This window comes from Doryrhamphus excisus, chromosome 2 (genome assembly GCF_030265055.1).
Source record: "Doryrhamphus excisus isolate RoL2022-K1 chromosome 2, RoL_Dexc_1.0, whole genome shotgun sequence".
Lineage (NCBI taxonomy): Eukaryota > Metazoa > Chordata > Actinopteri > Syngnathiformes > Syngnathidae > Doryrhamphus > Doryrhamphus excisus.
This window is the reverse complement of record NC_080467.1, coordinates 11,280,225-11,302,052: the sequence shown is the minus strand read 5'-3', so window position 1 is coordinate 11,302,052 and position 21,828 is coordinate 11,280,225. Positions and strand designations below refer to the sequence as shown.

Here is a 21,828-nt window from a genome sequence, read left to right as displayed (position 1 = left end):
CAGCTGAAACGTATCCTACAACAGCTGGAATGCCACCCCCCACCCCCAACCTCGTTTCAGATTGGCCAGTATGAAGTATATAAATATGTAGTCAATGTTTAGATGAGGCTGCGTTTTTTTCTCTCTCTCTCCAGGAAACAGATGGCTGGTGGGAAAATGAGGAACTTTGAGTTGGTGCAAAGCAATTGGATTCTTTTAACATGCAAAGGGTGGACATTTCCAGACCTTTCCTGAGCTATTATTCCATTAAAAAAACTCATCATATGATTTAACATGGCCTCGGGTTGTTGGTGCGTGGTTGTCATCTTGAATAACATGCAACATACATGCATAGATGGAGGCATGACACACAGCGTCACGTGACACCCAGGACGTGTTTCAGTCCAAGCCTCTCCTCTCCCAAGACAACATCACTTTATTGCTCCTTTGAGTAGCAGATGTTCATGATGTTACATCTAGACCAGGGGTTTCAAACTCAATTTACTTGGCGGCCACTGGAGCTAGGGTCTGGGCAAGGCTGGGCCGCATCAGGTTTTCCAAAAAAACCCAAAACAAACGCATTTATTAAAAATAGAAAAATATACAAACTTTTTCAGTGCTTTGGTTCCGATTTTCTACAAGAAAAGCTCTGATAAAACATTCCACTGTTCTCAAATATCTTAATTTTTATTTTTCTGCACAAAATAAGTAAACAAATCAAGAATAAAGAATATCAATCAATCAATCAGTAATAAATAAATATAATAATAATAAAACGGCAAATAATAAAAACTTAAGAAACCACATATAGTTGGTGGGTAGACAAATTATTTTTTTCAGATTAAAATTAACAAAGCATTATTAGAGCCCTGTAGGCATGACAAAACACGACTATAGTCACATTTATGCTCTTTTTATTTACAACATATTGCGCAACTGCAGGGTCTTGAGACACATGCTAACTCGCAAACTAGAGAGCTAGCGACCTAAACGGTAGCCTTCCAGTTATTTCCTTTAAACTTAAATAGCCAAAAACTTACCACTTCCACACGGATAGGGAGGATAACTATTAAGTTATTTAACCTTTAACATGAACATTAATCAAACATAATTTTTTCTGGGTACATGATACCATACAGCATCCATATCAAACTTGCGCGGGCCGCACTAACATTAAACTTTCATATCAAGGCGGGGGCCTCAAACTAGTGTCCTGCGGGCCACATTTGGCCCGCGGGCTGTGTGTTTGAGACCTCTGATCTAGACACTTCATAGACACCGCTATTATGCTAGGTGTTAGCATCGGTAGCACGGTAATGTTAGCATACTAGCATTTTTAGCCACTCTTGGAGCTACACACTTATAGTATACAAACACTTAGCACTGTTTTGCTTGGTGTTATTAACAATGTGAATATGCGGCTAAAATAAATGTGCTTTTCTGAGTTATTCTTGAAAATGTTACATAAAGCAAAAAATACACACAATCGGCTTCACTATGGATATTTGTTTGACTAATAATATGTCATATTGATGCACAAAACGGCATTATTTATTAATGATTATATATTTTCCCAAAATAGTGATAGTGATAACTCCCTTGTGGTGATGATTGGTGAGAGGAAAGACTGACTAGTAGTTCCATCGGCATACGAGGAGGAGGCGGCGGCGATATCCGGTCGTGTGGGGTTGGGTTGAATCCAACCTGAACCCTGACCTTTTGACCCAGGGTGGGCCGAGGCAGAGTTAAAGAAGGAAAGTCTGCTGAGAAGCAGCCCGTGGCCAGATAGGTTACACGCTTGTTTCCAAAGTTAGCCAGCGAGCCGCTTTATGCTAGCTAATGTGATTGATACGTGAGGAAAAACATGCCTGGACTTTGGGACATATGGTGTCTTGGTGTAAGGAGACTGTAACCGTGCCTTGTCGGTATCCATCAATGCTGCTCGAGGCCGACTGCCGCCCATCTTATGTGTGTTGAATTTGTGATGGTAAACGAGGTGCACCTTATCGTGCTAGCAGCTTGTAGCGTGTTGGCTTCGTGGATAACACACACCAGAAAAGATGATGAAAAGTTGGATGCATAAAGTAGAAAATGTTTGTTGTATTCAAAGTTGAAAAATAATGAAGCAAGCAAAGTTGCAGTTTTTGGAAAATGTGGTTGGAAAATGTTAGCATTTTATGACAAGTCTGCACATCCCTGCTTTCGGCCAAAGACGAGCGCTGCTGGCAGCTATGAAACATGTTGAGTGTAAACGGAGATTCCTACCCCAGGCCGTGCATGCTCCTGCCATGGCTCTTTTATCAGTCATGCAGCCATCGGCCCCTGGCAGGCCCGTGATAACGCCGCCCCTCCCGTCATTTACAGCCTGATGGCGAGGAACTTCCCTAAAACTCGCCAACAGGTACTCAGAGACAAAACACGCATGGGGTGTGTGATACGAGTTTGTCCAAGCGCCGTGTGACACTCGACACCCGTCAAACAACATGACCGGCAGCGTTAACACAAAAAATAAACAACCCAGCCACCAGGATGCTTGTTTAGCTAAGCAGGATGCACGCACGCACACACACACACACCCCTTTAACACGGGAGACCAGTTGGACCCCCCTCCCCAGCTGAGCAATGTCAACAATGTCGGGTTCAATGACGGTTGCTGACATCTTCACCCTGCAGTAAAGCATGAAGCATGCACTTTAAACATTGCAACACGCAAACACTCTTTCGCTGCTACAATTCAGCCTTCATTGAACTAAAGACCACGGGATATGCGGCTCTTGGATAAGTTTCTAATTCTAGATCACAGCACGTTTGTTACAATGATTTGGAGTGCATGAAAAAGTGGAAAGGAAAACATAGCGCTCTGACATTTCCTCATGGGGTTGGGGAATCAAGAGGAGAATAGTTCACCAAAAGAAACCACTGAGGTCCGATATCTTCTGAAAGCTCCTTAAAGGAGCAGGGTACCTTCTAAATATACTTTTTAAACATTATTAGAGCCCTATAGACATGGAATAACACCCCTATAGTCACCTTTATGCTCCTATTACCCAATCCAGTACACACAATAAGTGAAAAGACATAGAAAACCCGTTTGCCACCTTCTAAATATACTTTTTAAACATTAGAGCCCCGTAGACATGGAATAACACCCCTATAGTCACCTTTATGCTCCTATTACCCAATCCAGTACACATAATTGAAAAAAGACATAGAAAACCTGTTTGCCAACTTCTAAATATATACTTTTTAAATATTATTAGAGCCCCTTGGACATGGAATAACACCCCTATAGTTACCTTTATGCTCCTATTACCCAATCCAGTGCACATAATTGAAAAAAGACATAGAAAACCTGTTTGCCACCTTCTAAATATACTTTTTAAACATTATTAGAACCCCGTAGACATGGAATAACACCCATATAGTCACCTTTATGCTCCTATTACCCAATCCAGTACACATAAGTGGAAAAAAATATATAGAAAACCTGTTTACCACTACTTTCTAGATATGCTACAGAGCCCTGTAGAGATGGAATAACACCCCTATAGTGACCTAAAAGATGCTGGGTCAAAAAAGAAAGAACAATAATAATACCACACATGCATTCCTATTCCTGTCAGGTCTGTATTGACATTTGGTGGAATCCTGATTCATTCCCATTCCTTGTGTGTATTCGTAGTTCGGACTGTGCCATGATCGGAGTGTGAAGTCCTGTTGGACAATCTTTAACTTCCCCTCGTGCACACTCGCCACTGCTCTACCAGCAGGGGGGGTGGGCGGGGCAGCGGGATGGGCGTCCAGCGTGGGACGCTTTGGGGGTTAAGAGGATTAACCACACAATCTTGGGCTTACCTGAAAGACCCTACACGGGTCCAGACGCCATCCTTTGCTTTTTGACGCCATGTGAGCCTTGGGAGCGATGGATACGGGGACGAATCTACCTGGCGCGCAATCACTGCTGGGGGGCAAGGTAGGCAGGGTGCAGATGTGGAGGAGAGGAACTATGGGGGGGTAGGGGGTGGGGGGGATTCTATGGTCCAATCCAATCCATGAAATGCTCACCCATAAGCTAATATGCTTTTATTGCTGTTGTTTTGGAAAGGAGGTGTTTTTTTTATACAGCATTTAGTGAGGACACCCCCGTAACCCCCCCCCCCCCCCCCCCCCCCGCTGGCAGCTAAGCCAATTTAGACGGGGGGAAAGTGTCCTGTCTGGGATTACAGTTTATCTTCACGCTTCTCCTCACTTCACACTCTCCTCCCGCCAAAAAAACTGCTTCAAAACAGCAGGCAAAACGCTCGTGTCATACGGAGGATCTTTGAAGAGTGGTTTTGCAGCCGATCCTCGGAAACAACAGAACACTCCTGTCGTATACACAATCTCTGCTGTCTTTTTGCTGTAGGGTCTTATTAGAGGATCTTTGACTTGCATTTTTGCAGTCTGCTCTTAAAAACAGCAGAGTGCTCCTGCCGTATAGAGGATCTTTGATGAGTGTTTTTGCAGTTCTTAAAAACGGTGCTCTTGGACTTGTGTTCTTGCTGCTGTCAGTCCTTACTCCTGTCATAGAGAGAGTCAAGTTGTCAAAAACAGTAGCGTGCTTTTGAGCATGTATGGCTTTTTTTTTTTTTTTTACCATATCAGTATTCTACTTCCATAGACAATCTTTGACTAGAATTTAGCAAACCATTCTTAAAAAGAGCAGAGAACTACTGTCATGCAGAGGCTCTTTGGCCTGGCTTTTTGTAGTTGTTGTTCCCGTCTCGTCTTATCGAGGATCTTTGTCGAGCGTTTCTGCCGTAGTTCCTTACAACAACAGACATGCCCCCCCCCCCCCCCCCCGCACCCACCTTCCCTCCAGCGTGCCGGGAAACATGAAAGGATGTGCCTGAGACAATGGCGGGCGGTGTGATGAGAGCGCTAAGAGGTTGGTGGTAATCGACGTGTGTGCTTCCTGTTGGACTGCGTATGTGTACTGCCGGTGTCCTAGCAACCACTGAAAGAGCGCGCTGCCTCTTCAAGGGTGCTTCCATACGTGTAGAATACTTTGTAGGCCATGAAAGTGGCTTTCATCAGCATCAAGAATATTCATCAGTGCTTTATTATGCTTTATGCTCTGCCTGATTCACTTGTCATCTCACTCGGAACACAGAACTCCCGCTGGAATTTCACTAATCCCTCTTTTTTGGCAGCTCATTGCTTCTAAACCCTGTCATAAGTGAATTTCCACCAAGTAGGGTTCCTTATTTATAGATGGAATGTTTTGGTAGTTAGAGCCTACAAAAACTCTATTACCTTTTAAATACATTTGAACATCATTAGAGTCCCCTAGACATGAAATAACACCCCTATAGTCACCTCAACACTCCTATTGCCCAATATAGTAGACATAGTAAGGGAAATTGAGACAAAGACAATCTGTTTACCACCTTCTAAAAATCCTCTTAACGTGATTAGAGCCCTCTAGACCTGAAATAACACCCCTATAGTCACCTCAACACTCATTGCCCAATATAGTAGACATAATAAGGGAAATTGAGACAAAGACAATCTGTTTACCACCTTCTAAATATCATTTTAACGTGATTACAGTCCTCTAGACATGAAATAACACCCCTATAGTCACCTTTACACTCCTGTTATCCAATATAGTAGACAGAATAAGAGAAAATAAGACATAGACAACCTATTTATGACCTTGTAAATATGCTTTTAACATTACAGCCCCCCCAACACCCTGTAAAATACTGTCTTTGAAGTTTACTTTTTTCTCAAAAAATACAGAACTAAAAACAATTTGTGACTTTTCCTGGACTCTGGTTGGTTGTGTGGCCGGAGGTGCTTGTGTTTCCAAAGTAACACACACACACACGTTGTTTGTAGTTGCCACGGGTGAAGGTTAACAAGCGGAGTGCTGGTTTTGTGTGTGTGTGTGTGTGTGTGTGTGTACTCTATGTTGTGTTGTATAATTGTCTTGTTTTCTATTGAAAACAACGACGTGTTTGAATAACAACAGGAAAAACAACAGAAGAATCCTGAGTGTAACGTTGTAAGCTAGCAGTGGTGCTGTGTGTTTGCTGTGGCAATAAAGCTTTGTTGGTAGTGTCTACTGCTTGGAGGAAGGAAGGCGGGGTGAGGTTTGACGTTGCCCTCGGGAGGGTCAAAGTGTGGCCTGGCAGCATGTTTGGACTGGTGGCGCTACTTAAAGCGGGGTGTCTCGTAAGAAGGTCAAGGAGACGCGAAGGAGGGCGGGGTCACGCGCGTCGCTATCAGCTTAACGTTCATCGCCTGCTGAAACTTTAAACTGTTTGTGGCCGGTTGACTTTGCAGCCAAGTGTGTCAGGGAGAAACTGGATGACATGGCGACTCTTGACCAGCGCTGACCCCCTTTTTTTTTTACTGCAAAACATGAGTACTACTCATGTCTCTGTGGTACACCACTCCATACATGTACATACATCTACAGGTTAAATCCATTCTTTCAGTTCTTACAGTGTTTCTATAGTAAGATGGAGAAGGCATTCCTAGACAGGTTGTGAAGATACAGTATGTAGTGTTGTACACTGTTTACTTGGTGGCAGTCATGTTGGCTAAGACACACAAGCACCAGCTCCCCAAACACTGAAACACACCAATACTAGTACTAGTACTAGTACTAGGAGTTTAAAGGTCACTATAGGGGTGTTATTTCATGTCTAGGCTCTAATGTTAAAATGTGTGTTTAGAAGGTGGTAAACAAGTTTTCTATGTCTTTTATTATGGCGACTATATTGGGTACAATAAGTATAAAAGTGACTGCAGGGAGAGCAAATCTTGTGTTTTTATTGGTCGTTTTAAAGCATAAAAACGTCTGGAAGTAAAATACAAATATAAGGCATTCAGAAGACGCGTTCAAAGATGTTGTTTTATGTAGTATCCCACAATGGACACCGGGTGTCAGTAATGTTACATTGATGAGACAGACTTCACCACAGGAAGTGCTGTGTAGAACAGGAAGTATAAAACTAACTTTCCTACCTGTGAGTCTATATTATGTCTTAAAGGTCTTCTTTTTGCTTATTATGTCTACTATATTGGGTGATAGGAGTGTAAAGGCGAACATAGGGGTGTTATTTCATGTCTAGAGGGCTCTAATGATGTTAAAGTATATTTAGAAATAAAAAAAAATAATAATAATATAAAACTGTACGTGCCCAGTGGGATACATGGTGGTTGTCTGTGACCATAAGGTGTATTTCTATGATGAATTGACAAGTCTCCATCTTGTTGTTGTCTGGTATCCAGCTGGACCACATCCCCCACCATCCCAGCAACCCCGAGGTGGCTCCGGGACTGAGTCCGGCTCTCAGGTTCAAGCGCCAGCTGAGCGAGGATGGAACACACATGAGGAGGCGGAGCCTGGGAGGCGGTCTAACAGGTAAACCTTTTGAGAAGATCATTTTTACTGTGGAGTCTGCGAGCTTCCCGTGGAGTGGCCAAGTGCAGCAGCACCCTCTAGTGACCAGTCCCGTGAATGCATGCATTTAGCTTATAAAGTGCTTTGTATGTGTCTTGCATATTTCTGCTTTGAAGTCCTGCTGCTGTGCACTTGTGAGAGTATAGCGGCCGTATGGGTGCATGTGAGAGCGAAGCGTTGTTACGTCATGTCTGCATTGACCCCGATCTCTTAATAGGATCTTGTTCTCTCCTTTGGCCTCGTTGATCCGCTTGGCCTGGGTCCAGTCCAGCTCAGCACACTTCAGAACTCGAGCGTTCATTTCACCGACTACTTTTCACACTTATCCCCCCCCCCCCTTCCCCCGGCAGGAAAATATCTTCTGCTGCCTGCCCATTCCCAGCAGACAGCATGGCAGCCCTCATCTGAGACCTCCAACCTGGTCCGCATGCGCTCCCTCAACCTTGGCAAGTCCGACCCCTCCCTCACCTCCAGCCTGGTGAGTAGTGCTACGCAGTCAAAACAAGCCACCGGCACCACACATGTCAGTTACACATGTGACTATGCTAGCTCGCTACTATGCTATTATTTTTACTCTGTAAATACTGCACTGCACGATGTCACAATATCGACCAGTATGCTACCAATAACCAAGATGTTTTTTCTTCATACATTGTTCTATATGTATTTTAAGTGTAGTTAGTCCACACCGAGAGGTAAGAACTGGAAGAAATTAAGATGATTAACTGGCTAATGAAATATCATGACATGACTACGATCAGGAGAAGCAGCGTATAGAAGGGAAGGAGCCACAGCAGGGTGGGCTGTATTCAGGCACACGCTCCGAGCAGCCACTGTGACACAGGTCTCTCTTTCAACTTTTCAGATGCTGTTGAGGTTATTTGTGAGCTCCATGGGTTTCTTTTCCCCTCATGGCAGAGCGTTTGGTACTAGCAACTAGCACGCTAAATGTTTTCCCCTTAATGGAAAAATGCACATATTCCACAATATTCCTGACGTGAAACATGGACAACAACAAGGACTGTGGAGTTTTCTTGAGGTTGCGTCTTCTTTTGTGTCCAATAATCCGAAGAAGAAGTACAATAAGAGACGTTTCTCCCCTTTCCCTGCGTCTTCCTTGATTTTTGTCCGGGAATGAGGTTCTTCAGGGAATGGGCGCGGAAAAGCCGTAGCTGCCACGTTTGCTTTAAAAGCGGAGTTGGCTTCCAGGTAGGATGGAAGAAAGGGGTGACCTTCACGTGTTGCCGATCGATGACGCCCGTGCGCTCGATGGTGATCTCGTTGTCCCCACCGCAGATTGGATCAAAAGCGGAGTGTAATCCGATGAGTCATCTGCGATGCGGGAAAAGGTTAATGCGGCACCAAAACACGGCAGTGGCGTGTCCGCGGGGATGGATTGGACATTGTCTGGGAGCTAAGCATGTTGATGTGGCGTATGACATCATTCCCTCATGGCTGTATGAGCGCATGCAGACCTCCGCTAAGGCCGCCTTGCGTAGCTGTGACACTCGCGTGCTTCGGTTAGTGGTAGACTTTTGGAAGAAAGTATGGGCTCTGCCTCAAATGAAAGATCTTTGTTGCCCCCAGCGATGCAGTTGGAGTGGCAGATGACTATCACTGTCCTTGTCATTCCTCCCCCATGCCATGCACCTTTTCAACACGACAAAGGCGGCCATAAAATGGACTTATTACCTTATGTGGATCATAATTATTATTTTCTATTTTTGGACTACAAACTACAAGTGAACCTTTCCATATTATTTATTTACGTATTTGCATTTTACTTTTCTTATTTTTCTTTTCTTATCCCGTCTGTCTTGCCTTGATTATGACTTTATTATGATTTTTGGAGAGCTGCCTGAAACGGGAATTTCTCTCTGAGATGAATAAAGTAGCCATCTCGCTGTCCAGTTAGCTCACTAGCGAGTTATTGTGTTATTGTCCACTAAATAATAAATAAATGATTGCATATTATTTTTTTTAAATTTAAGCAAATTGTACGAATTGTTGGCCTAAATAAAGTATTTTCCAGCATGAAAATGAAGTAAAACACATACAATTTTACTTGTGAAAGTAATATTCTATATTGGCCACTTGGTGTCGCCAGAACGTGACATGTGATTTTGTAGTTATTTATTATGTCACACAGTAATAATATCATAATCACAATCATAACTACAGAAGCACTCCCCAGGCACCATATTCCCCTCCCCCCATATTGGGATTCCCACCAAAATAATAGCAATCCTACCTTTTTTTTAATCAGTCTTTCATATTTTGTACAGCCTGTTGGGAACATGGCCTGTATTTTTGGGGGACGTGCTTCTGCTTCTCGCCACCGGGGGGCAGTGTTGTTAGCCAAGAAGCGCCACTGAAGAGAACTAACGCTCCATAAATGACTCACCAGTTGCCTAATCATTCTAAAACTTTTTATAGTCCGGTAGTGTCCAAAACAGCAGCATAACGGGCACCACCAATAAAGTCCACATGGCTGATTATCATTTAAATGACCAAGATAGTAGACCAATATAGTAGACATAGTAAGGGAAATTGAGACAATCTGTTTACCACCTTCTAAATATCCTTTTAACATGATTAGAGCCCTCTAGACATGAAATAACACCCCTATAGTCACCTCAACACTCCTATTGCCCAATATAGTAGACATAATAAGGGAAATTAAGACAAAGACAATCTGTTTACCACCTTCTAAATATCTTTTTAACATGATTAGAGTCCTCTAGACATGAAACAACACCCCTATAGTCATCTCAACACTCATATTGCCCAATATAGTAGACATAATAAGGGAAATTAAGACAAAGACAATCTGTTTACCACCTTTTAACATGATTAGAACCCTCTAGACGTAAAATAACCCTATAAGTATAATAACCCTATAGTCACCTTTATACTCCTGTTATCCAATATGGTAGACAGAATGAGGAAAATAAGACATAGACAACCGCCGCATGGCTAATTATCATTTAAATGACCAAGATAGACAATAGAATTCATTGTTAGCTTCTTATCAGCAACCCCCGATGCTGTCTTATTATTGCTTATTTATTTCTCCAACCCTCAGGGTGCCGTATCTTCCTCCCCTCTGATGCTCCTTGGCAGCAAATCAATACTCTCACTGTGTGTGTGTGTGTGTGTGTGTATGTGTGTGTGAGAGAGATATGGCGATAAGACATGTCATAATCCTGATGTGTCGCGTGTGCCTTTTGTAGGACCACCCTCCTCCTCGCTCTTCATTGTAGTCCAAGATGTCCTTGACCGATATGGTTGTTGTCATCCAGATGCTCGCTGAGGAGCGGCCTGTTGTTGCACAAACTAAAGCCCCAAGCGAAATATAGCGAAATAGAAGATGTTTCTTCTCTGGCAGATAGATGGCATCTGATGGGACCAGTACCAACCTTCATTTGGACCCAGGGTGGTCCTGTGTCTTGACAGACAGCCGATGGGATTCTTCCTTGACTTTTGAGGATGTTTGAGTCTTACTGCATATCCAAGCGCTCCTTGTTGCCATGCAGGGATGATGACAGTGTGAATACCTGTGGTCATATTCCATTTTTTCTGTATCTCTACTCCGAGCCTCCTTAGAATCAAAGAGTGCACAAACCTTTCCATTTGGATGAGGGGTGTATCGGAGTGATGGAATGTGGAAGTGTACGGCATCAAGGGCTGGTTGGCTTGTATTTCCTGTTATTGACAAGTTAATTGATGGCGGTCCACGCTGAAGCAATCTAAAAAATGCCAATAGGAGAATTCCCATTGAGAAAGTAAGGTCGTCTTCCCTTTGGTGCTCCTGCAGCAATCTTCATGCTTTCACTAGTCCCAGGCCTTTCACTGGTCTTAATGGGCCATCTGCAGGACTGTTCGTTCCTGTAGCTCGCTTGCAGGGCCTTGTTCTGGATCGGAAGGCAGTGTCGGAATTCCTGACCTGGTGATGAACACTGGACGTTAATTATGAAGATGGGCAGTGTTGGGTGTCACCACTCACACACACACACAGAGCCACACACGAGGATGTGGGTCTGGCTCACGATAAGGAGAACCTGCTTAATATTCAGCCAACACTTCCACAGTGAATGGCAATGAGCGAGGAAGGAGGCGTGATGGCGTTGAAGAGAAACACACGCAGACTGAATAGAAAACTGGGAGAAAGCGGCGTTACAGGAACGTGTCAGGATGGGGGGGGGGGGGGGGGGGGGTAAAGGGTCCAGGGACACGGAGTTCTTGAGGAGCCCGGCCGTGTAAAATTGGCGTAAATTGACCAGGGGATGCCGCCACAGATTCCATCACGATAAGGCTTTCCCACCTCCCGTGGCATTGGGCAACCCTGCCGACCGCTCCGACTCCATCGTCATCAGAACACAGTGACTTTTTTTTTTCTGAAGAAGCTTTCATGAATCTTTAAGAAAGACTTTTATTGTCGAAAGGTTTTGTGCAAGACTCCAACTTTTTTGAATTTCCTGCCTGCAACATTCCCCTCACTTGTGCCCAAGCGTCCTGACTTTGGAGGACAGGATGCAAAGGTGGAGAGGATGTCCTCTCTTGTTGTCTTCTACATGTGGCTGCGGGGGAGGAGGGGGGGGAGGGTGTTCCTGACCTTACCCCCCCCTCCCTCACTGCTGCCACACAAAGCGCTGTCATCCGTCCACCCTTCCCTCCTTCCCTTCCTCCATCCTGGGAAGTTGCAGAGGAGACGAGCCAGAGGAGACGCAGGCGTCATGTGACCTGCCACCCTCCAATGAGAGACGTAGCGATGTGGAAGTGTCGAAGCGGCTGCTCGGCTGGCGTCAGATGTTAGCCCGAGGGGCGGGAGCGATGTGGGGTGGGTGGGGGTGATTTGGGGGAGCCAGCGTGAGGCTTTTGGCGCCGCATGGCTGCGCTGCACGGCTGTGCTGCACGGCAGTGTTGCACGGCTGTGCTGCGTCGTCACCATGGACCAGTCCAGCATTCTGAGGCGGCGAGGGCTGCAGGTAGGCAGGAGGATGCTGGCGTTTGTGCTATTGTGGTGCTCTGTCCTTGATAGGATCTTTGGTGGCTGAAGTTGCTGTGAGTTGAGTGTCGGTGTGTGTGTGTGTGTTCGCTTGGCAGTCGGCAGGGAAAGGAAGGAGGAATGAACGGACGGGATGATAATCAAGTTGACCCGCCGTGTGGCGCCAAGACGCTTCCCTTTGGTGTTTTTTGTCACAGTGGGACACTTGAAGTGCATTGAAACCGGAGTCATGTTTAGTCTTTGCATTGGCTTACTGCTGATTTATTTAATGCTACTTCAACTTCTTCTTTGGTAATGGTAATGGTTTAATTTCATTTGAACATGCATCAGATTACAATTGAGTGCATCCCATAATCAGTTCCCAGTTCCACATGTCCAAAAGGAGTAGGAAGAAGCATAGCTTATTAAATCCTACCCCTCCATCTGGTACTTTTACAATCAGTAACTGTTACATTTGTTCACTTCCTGCTTTCCATAATACAGTTTAAGGTTTTTTTTTGTGTATGGAAGTGTATGGTAATATCACCTCATACTTCGGTACGAGGTACATTATTAAGGAATTATTATTATGGAAAGCAGGAAGTGAACAAATGTAACAGTTACTGATTGTAAAAGTACCAGATGGAGGGGTAGGATTTAATAAGCTTTGCTTCTTCCTACTCCTTTTGGACATGTGGAACTGTGAACTGATTATGTGATGCACTCAATTGTAATCTGATGCATGTTCAAATGAAATAAAACCATTACTATTACCATTACAATGCCATAATGTGTACCATAGTAAGTGTCAATATAGTGATATATATAGCACATCATGACTGGTTCAAGACTTTTCATCCTTGTATTTAGCAAACATCAACTGCTTGTATTGTTTCTTGAATTGGCTCATCGTTGTGCATTGTTTGATTTCCTTACTCAATCCATTCCATAGTTTGATTCCACATACTGAAATGCTATGGCTAGCATAACTTAGTCCTAGCATAGAAGTGTTTCAAATGTACTTCTTCCCTGAGATCATATTTCTCCTCTCTTGTAGAGAAGTATTGGATGACATTTTTAGCTAATTGGTTGTTTTTAGCCTTATGCGTTATTTTAGTTTGAAGATGAACTATATCTGCATGTTGAAGTATTTGTGATTTGTATCTTCTTTGGTATCTTTCAGCTGCTAAACTAAAGATGTGCTGCTTTTGTAGGAGGAATATATGCTGTCTTTGGGCCATTTTTGGCTCGTCAAACAGACGATGACTTGATCTGGGAAGATGTAGTTAGCAGTGCCGTTTGTGTCGCTCACAGTGGGACAATTCCTGTGGAACTCGGATTGGGGTGGGGGCGGGCTGAGGCTTCACGGCAGGACTGGCGATTTTGCGATGCCTCTGGGATGAAATGGATCGAGCTCTGCTCCGAAGAATCCTAAGTTCCTTCCTGCCTTTTGTCGCACACGTTTGTCGCCTGCAGGGAAAAACATAACGGTCGCTGGCTTGGCGCTATCAGACAAGGACGCAGAAGTCCATCTGTCAGGCAAATGTCCGACGCGACCTCGGTGGTGCCGTTTTCACATTGACTAAGCAGCGGGACGCCATTAACGTGAACTCACGCTGATGAAGACGTCCTAACACCCCTGACATTCTGGAATGATTCCTCCAAGATGAAATGTTTGTTAGATGAAGACTTCATGTCCCGTATTTCTCCCACACAGTCTGTTTACATTTCAATAAGACTTTTCAGGCATATTTGTCTTAGACATTTATCTAAACTATCTTTTAAAACTTTTTATCCTTTAAAACGGCTGAAATCGAATAATCATTCATTCATTCATTTTCTACCCCTTATCTTCACAAGGGTTGCCAGCTAATCACAGGGCACAAATAGACAAACAACCATTCACACTCACATTCATACCTATGGACAATTTGGAGTGGCCAATTAACCTAGCATGTTTTTGGAATGTGGGAGGAAACCGGAGTACCCGGAGAAAACCCACGCATGCACGGGGAGAACATGCAAACTCCACAGAGATGGCCGAGGGTGGAATCGAACTCTGTCTCCTAGCTGTGAGGTCTGCGCGCTAACCACTCGTCCGCCATGCAGCCAAAATCAAATAATATATTATCTTTAAATATAAAGGTGAATATAATGTAATGTAATGTAATATAATTCCTCATCCCGCCCCACCACAGCTTTTGTCGACATTCTTCTCCCAACGTTACCTTCACGCCTGTCTTCTCTCTCTTTCAGAAGGAGCTGAGCCTTCCCCGAAGAGGCAGTTTGTAAGTACCCATCAAACATGTCTGTCGCGCACGCCAAGTCACATGTTTAGCGTTTGCTCAAACGCTGAATATACCACAATGGAAGTGGTGTGAAATTGTGATGACGACCATAGAACTTGAAGTGGAACTCAATTTTGAAGTATGACAGCGTAATTTTACCTCCTTGTCCTGGCTGCTCAGTACAAGTCAACCATGGTATAGTGGCACCTGACTTACTTTTACACTTGCATGATGACTAAGAATGCAGCTTACAACGAGCCCTGCACATTTTATGGTTCAAGGTTTTGCATACTTCAATTTTTGTTATTATTTTTATTTTTTATTTTTATTATTATTATAATAAAGCAGTCAAATATTTGGAGACATGTCCCTAAACATTTGAGCAGTTATGTGCTTACTGACATTAGTTGGAATGAATAATTGAAGACTGCCTGTGGAGGTGGTTGCCATATTTTGTACCAAGCCAAAAGTTTGGAGACACTTTGCCATTCAACCGGATGCAAAAGTGTCCCCAAACTTTTGACTGGCAGTGTCCTTGATGCTGCGTGAGTCCATCTCTTAGAGGAGAGTAGGTGTCCGTGTAGGTGCCTGATGACAATGTAACAATGCCGTTCAGATCGCATGTTTTTCTTGCAAATGATCAAAAGGCAATGAACCCCCGCGCAGTCATTACTTACACGCAGCACTTCCTGGAAATGTTCACTCACCCGCAATGACATCCAGCTCTGCAGAGGTGATCATTCCTCTGCAAACAGGTTGTTGTGAGAGCGCCGCTGCAGCCTCCGCTGACCCTGGTAACCATGGCGACGGTTGTTGGGATTTGACAAGGCGGGCCTGGGAATTAATCACGACGGCGCTCTGCGTTTTAGACATCAGCGCTCATTTGTTCGGGAAAGAAGGGAAAGGCGGCGTTGAATGCGGTGCGTGTCTTCCGAAGGGGTTTGGTCTCCAAGTGTTGAGCTCAAGTCGCACAATGTGACGTACGCTGCAGTAGGGCAAAGTCCGCCACTTTATGTCTTTAGGGGCATTCTGTGTGTGTGTGTGTGTGTGTGTGTTGTTAGCTGCACATCCGCCTGATCACCATTGGAACATTTAAGGCAGCTTGTAGAATGAAAATGAGAACCTTTTACTGACACTGTAAACTACGCAGTATGAAGTACAGTTTGGATTCAAACAAACCCCAAGTACGTAACTGTTCAAAAGTTTGGAGACACTCGGTCATACAATAGCGTGGAAAGGCGTCTCTAAACTTTTGACTGATACTGTACGTGACGACAAACTGCGCAAGTCAACTAAAATATCCATCCAGTACAATAACGGTCAACTCTAAATCTACATATGCAGGACCACTCAAAAGTTTGATGACACTTTGTCATGCAATAGAATGGAAAGGTGTCTCCAAACTTTTGACTGTTGTAGGACTTGTCATGTTTAGAAGTTTGCGGACACTTTTCTATTCTGTTGCATGACAAAGTGTCCCCAAACTTGCTGTACTTGCTGACTTTTATTTAAGACGACCTGTGTAAATAATTGTCATAAAGAGCGCCGGTCCAAAGTTTGGAGACACTTTTGCATCTTGCCGTTTGACCACGTATCTGTAAACCAGGGGTCTCAAACTCAATTTACCTGGGGGCCACTGGAGCTAGGGTCTGGGTGAGGCTGGGCCGCAGCAAGTTTTCCCCCCAAAAAACCCCAAACAAACATGCATTTATTAAAGACAGAAAAATATATACACTTTGTTTTGGTTCCGATTTTTCTACAATAAAAGCTCTGCTAAAACATTCCACTGTTCTCAAATATCTTACTTTTTATTTTTCTACACAAAATAAGATGAAAAAGAAATAAACAAATCAAGAATAAAGAAAATCAATCCATCAGTAATAAATAAATAAATATAATAATAATAATAAAACGGCAAATAATAAAAACTTAAGAAACCACTTATAGTTGGTGGGTAGACAAATTATTTTTTTCAGATTAAAATTGACAAAGCATTATTAGAGCCCTGTAGACATGACAAAACACGACTATAGTCACATTTATACTTTTTTTATTTACAACATATTGCGCAACTGCAGGGTCTTGAGACACATGCTAACTCGCAAGTTAGAGAGCTAGCGACCTAAACGGTAGCCTCCAAGTTATTTCCTTTAAACTTAAAAAGCCAAAAACTTACCACTTCCACACGGATAGAGAGGATAACTATTAACAGTTATTTAACCTTTAACATGAACATTAATCAAACGTAATAATTTTTTCTGGGTACATGATACCATACAGCATCCATATCAAACTTGCGCGGGCCGCACTAACATTAAACTTTCATATCAAGGCGGGGGCCTCAAACTAGTGTCCTGCGGGCCACATTTGGCCCGCGGGCCGCGTGTTTGAGGCCCCTGCTGTAAACGTTCTATTTGGTGTAGGTAAGGTCTTCCAGGTGACATGTTTAGATTTCCCGCAGTGATGACGTGATTTGCGTGATTGTGTTGTGCGACGCTGCAGCAGATGTAAAAACAAACAAACAAACAAAAAAAGCAAGCATACGTGTAACATGTTGCATTCATCTCTGTCATACACGTTAGCGCCAGCTGGTGGCGTTGCTCGGGTGCTCTGGGCTGTGGGAACACGGGAGGTGGGGGTCGAGGCGTGCATTGTGGGGAGGGAGGAGGTTATTGTCCTGCCTCCGTGCCCTCCGCAAGCCGCCGAGGATCTTGTTTGACAGCTTCAAGGTGGAACCAGCAGAACAAGCACCGCCGCCACCCCCCTTTTCTTTTTCTGCTCCCCCCCCCCCCCGCTCTCTCTCTTTCTGTGTGAGGGAGGGGTGTGTGTGTGTGTTTGCCTCATGTTTTGGCTGGCTTTAGCTCTTTGTCGGTGCGGGGAGGAAGTGGGGGTGACGGCAGGCGGGCAGGGAATGCTGATCATGACCACAATAGACCAAAGGATTGAGCCATGAAAGCCCAGCGGGAACGGCTGAGGATCCCGGGTCTGACGCTGGAGTGAGTACATGTTGTCTATGCCCTCCTTGTCGCTGCCTTTTTAAGCCCTGTGCTACCGTTAGCATTAGCATCTGCAGCAGGAAGTATCTCATCCTGTGTGTGTGTGTGTGTGTGTGTGTGTGAGAGATGCACATGCCGCAATGACAGCACACGCACAGACGGGCGCATGGCTGTGATGAACACAGATCGTCACGGATGAGATGCACGGTTCCGCAGCTTTCCTTCCCGTTGCTCGTCATTCTTTTGAAGCAGGAAAAAGCCTGGCGTTATTCCATTCACGACTTGACTGCTGTGACCTTGCGTTTAGGTCACGCAGCCCAAATGTTAGCCACCACGTCGCAAACACCAGATAACGTGTCGTCAGGGCAAGATACACCCCCCCCCCCCCCCCCCCCTTACACACACATGTCTTACCGCTGGTGAGAATGTAAACAGGAAGGGGCTGGTGACCCAAGTCTCATCTGTTGACTTCCTGCGGTTTCGTCACCGTTGCGTCGTTTAGAGTCGCCGTAACTCGGTTCGATTTAACGTAGAGCAGTGAGCATTTCTACATGCTAATCCCTTCTTCGTGACATTAGCATAGCATAGCATAATAAGGCCATTTGTACAGATATGTTTGCTAGCCGTTATCTCTTTCTTTCCGTCTTTCTTTCTTTGTGTTGACAAGAACTTGAAAAAGCTCCGAATGGATTTGGATGAAATGCTCAGGAATTGTGGGAAATGGGATATGGAAGACGCGACTACATCTTAGGGGGTGATCTGGATCACCGCCTGGATCCAGGAAGCATTCCTTAACATTGCCAGATAGGGATCATTCTTGGCATCGAACGCAACATAACATGTTCAGAGCAGGATACAGGAACGTTGCCAACGGGTTCTACTAAATGTCAAAGCCGGAAACCTGTTTACCATCTTCTCAATACGCTTTTTCCACATGACTAGAGCCCTCTAGACATGAACTAACACCCCTATAGTCAACTTTAGGCGCCTATTACACAGAAGAGAAAAAAATGTATGTCTGTATTATTTTCTCTTCAGATGTCTACAACTAGGCTGCACGGCGTTCGAGTGGTTAGCGCGCAGACCTCACGGCTAGGAGACCAGGGTTCAATTCCACCCTTGGCCATCTCTGTGTGGAGTTTGCTTGTTCTCCCTGTGCATGCGTGGGTTTTCTCCGGGCACTCCGGTTTCCTCCCACATTCCAAAAACATGCTTGGTTAATCGGCGACTCCAAATTGTCCATAGGTATGAATGTGATTGTGAATGGTTGTTTGTCTATATGTGCCCTGTGATTGGCTGGCCACCAGTCCAGGGTGTACCCCGCCTCTCGCCCAAAGACAGCTGGGATAGGCTCCAGCACCCCTGCGACCCTCGTGAGGAAAAAGCAGTAGAAAATGAATGAATGAATGAATGTCTACAACTTTGGCTAATAGGAGTGTAAATGTGACCATAGGGGTGTTATTTCATGTCTAGAGGGCTCTAACCGTGTATTTAGAAGGTTTTCTAGACACTTAACTACAAATATATTCCTTTTCTAAATAAGGAATCCTACTTGGAAACTGAAGAGCTTGTGATGCTAGGCTAGCGTTTGCGTTTTTCTTTGGTTGCCTAATAAAAACAAGGTGATGGAATAATCTGGACCGGTCTAACGGTGGAGTATCACACGTCCACCTTCTGGGCTGTGAGTTTTTTTGTATTTTTTTTGCTTGGGAGGGTTAAGTCGGCATGAATAGCTCTTTGTTGACGTCAACAATGACCTTAATGAGGCTTTGGCAAAACACATTGGACTAGTTGGATGGAGAGTAAGAAGAAAAAGACATGGGAGCGAATAATGAGTGTTTGCTGTGTAAACAATATCATAAATCTATCAAAATGTGTCAAATCACGTCACCCCCTTTGTGGCCCCCCTTTTTAGGTGCAGTGATTTGTATGTGGGCATAATCTCGGGCTTAATCAGCTCCTAAATCCACTGCAGTAAAATCTCCTCACCTCTGTTTGACCTCAGGAGCGCTGCAGAGCCACAGCAACACTCTTTCTCACACACACACACACACACACACACACACACACACCACGCAGTGTCAAAGGTGCGGGCACCTGTAGCCTTTACTCCAATGTCGTGGAAATGTGATGCAACTTTTCACTTTGCTTCGTTTTAACTTGCAGCCTCACGCCTCGAAGCTTGAGTCCCACCCCCACTAGTCCCTGCAGCCCGTGCAGCCCCTTGCACGCCTTTCACTTCTGGAGGTAAGCCAGCCTCAGACCTGTCGCTGCACGTCACGTCCTGTCCCGTCCCATCCCGTCCCGTCCCGCCTGCTTATGTGGCAGTTGTGGCTCCCACACATCTGCTGTACCTCCTGCTCTAAACATGGAAAATATAGATTCCTAACAACTTTTTGTTATTCAAACTGGTACCGATTTATCAAGTAACTTTCTGCTTCTCGAGATTGATATGATACCAATAACGTATAGCTTTTTAAAATCTACTTTTCAATTGTACACCTCAAGGTAAGATGGACCTCCAGAAATGAGGATGATTAGCCAACTCATGAAATATCATGACATGACTACTACCAGGAGAAGCAGAGAATAGAGGGGTAGGAGTCACCCGCTGTGGCCCAGCAAGGTGTACTGTATTCGGGCACACGCTCTGAGCAGCCCCTGCGACCCCACGGAAGTCTCCGGTGAAGCCTTTGCAGTTTTCCCAACGCTTCCATCATGTCAAGTCAAGTCAAGTTTATTTATATAGCCCTTAATCACAAAAGAGCCTCAAAGGGCTTAACAAGCAGGCAACAGTAGAAGACAGACAATAGACGACAAACGACATCCCCTGATCTGAACCCCCATCAGGGCAAGGAAAAACTCAAAACCCATTAGGGAAAAAGAAACCTTGAGAAGGGACCGCAGATGGGGGAATCCCCCTTCTAGGATGACCAGGCTGCAATGGATGTGGAGAGGTTTACATGTGACAGTTAAATATAAACATAGAGTATAATAGTCCAGGTCCAAGATGTGATGCCATTAGGACAGTTGGGCAGCCACGGGTCTTGAGATGATCACTATCCCTCTGCTGCAGCGCCTCCAAGGTAGGCCACGTCCGATGTCCAGTTTCGTCAAGGCAAACTTCCAAAACAGCCTCTCCTGGACCCCCCCCCCCCCTCAGCCGGGGGGGGGCGGTATGGGAGAGAGAAGGAGCGGCAGTCAAAACAGGCAGGGAATATTAACTAAACGCTAAAGTATAGAAATGAGTCTTAAGTCGGGAAATGAGTGGTTATTGGAGCTGCTTTAATGCGAATTTATTTATCATTATGATCTCATAATTCCCTCAGATCGGCCTGATGATTACACCCTTAATAATAATAATAATAATTTAGTACATGTTTGAATATGATTATTAATGTAGACGTACATCAAAGGCGCACGCAATCTTGCAGCATGCAGGATCCAAGTGGACATTACGATCTCTTACTTCACATACTTCACCACTTCATGTTTGCTAATCAGGATGAGAGTTTAAGGTCAGCTGACTGATGTCATATGACATCTACAAAGTGATGTTTATGCCATCGACTCAAAAATGCTCAACCGGTAGCTCGCCATAGACGTGAAGGGCACCCCTGCTTGGGGACGCTTGGCAAGCACGTGCCATTAGAGACACTTTGGGAAGTGGCTGAGCAGGTGGGTGGATCCTGCTTTTCCCGTCACCTTGCGTCGCGTCGCGTCACGGTGACGGCATGTTAAGGCCGCAAACGATCACTTTTAGAAATATGTTCTCTGTTGTGCACAAAAAAAGGGGGTTGGGGGACGTATTTGTCCCTCGCGACCAAGAATGTTCCTATGAATAAGGCGCCCGACCCCCAGAGAGGCACCCCTTGAATGTGACTGCAGCCTGTTTTGATTAGTACTGCTAACGTTTATGCTACAACATCGAGTCTGAGTCAGACAGTGTGCCAAAAAGCCCCCCCACCCTCCAACAAAGCCTCCATGTTCTGGTCTTTGATGTGCTAAGTAGGATTTGCGGCGCACGGGGGCGGTGGAGGATGGGTCTATCTCCTGCGAGTCGCTGTTGATGCTTCGCTACGGAGTACAGAGATGATGAAGACGTTTTGTCTTTTAGCACCG

At 44.8% G+C, this 21,828-nt stretch overlaps 1 protein-coding gene across 9 annotated transcripts in view; it reads left to right on the top strand.

The window, feature by feature from the left end:
• mast4 (microtubule associated serine/threonine kinase family member 4) overlaps window positions 1–21,828 on the top strand; it is a 49,541-nt gene that overhangs the window by 2,747 nt on the left and 24,966 nt on the right. For 2 of the 9 annotated variants that reach the window (XM_058064969.1, XM_058064967.1), the window contains exons 2-5: window positions 7,264–7,396; window positions 7,786–7,913; window positions 14,679–14,710; window positions 19,873–19,953. In XM_058064969.1, the coding sequence (XP_057920952.1) occupies window positions 7,264–7,396; window positions 7,786–7,913; window positions 14,679–14,710; window positions 19,873–19,953 (374 nt within the window). Of the gene's footprint in view, window positions 1–7,263; window positions 7,397–7,785; window positions 7,914–12,369; window positions 12,424–14,678; window positions 14,711–16,969; window positions 17,707–19,872; window positions 19,954–19,975 lie in introns of those variants that run through there. The other 7 variants (XM_058064968.1, XM_058064971.1, XM_058064970.1 and 4 more) reach the window with 7 other exon arrangements.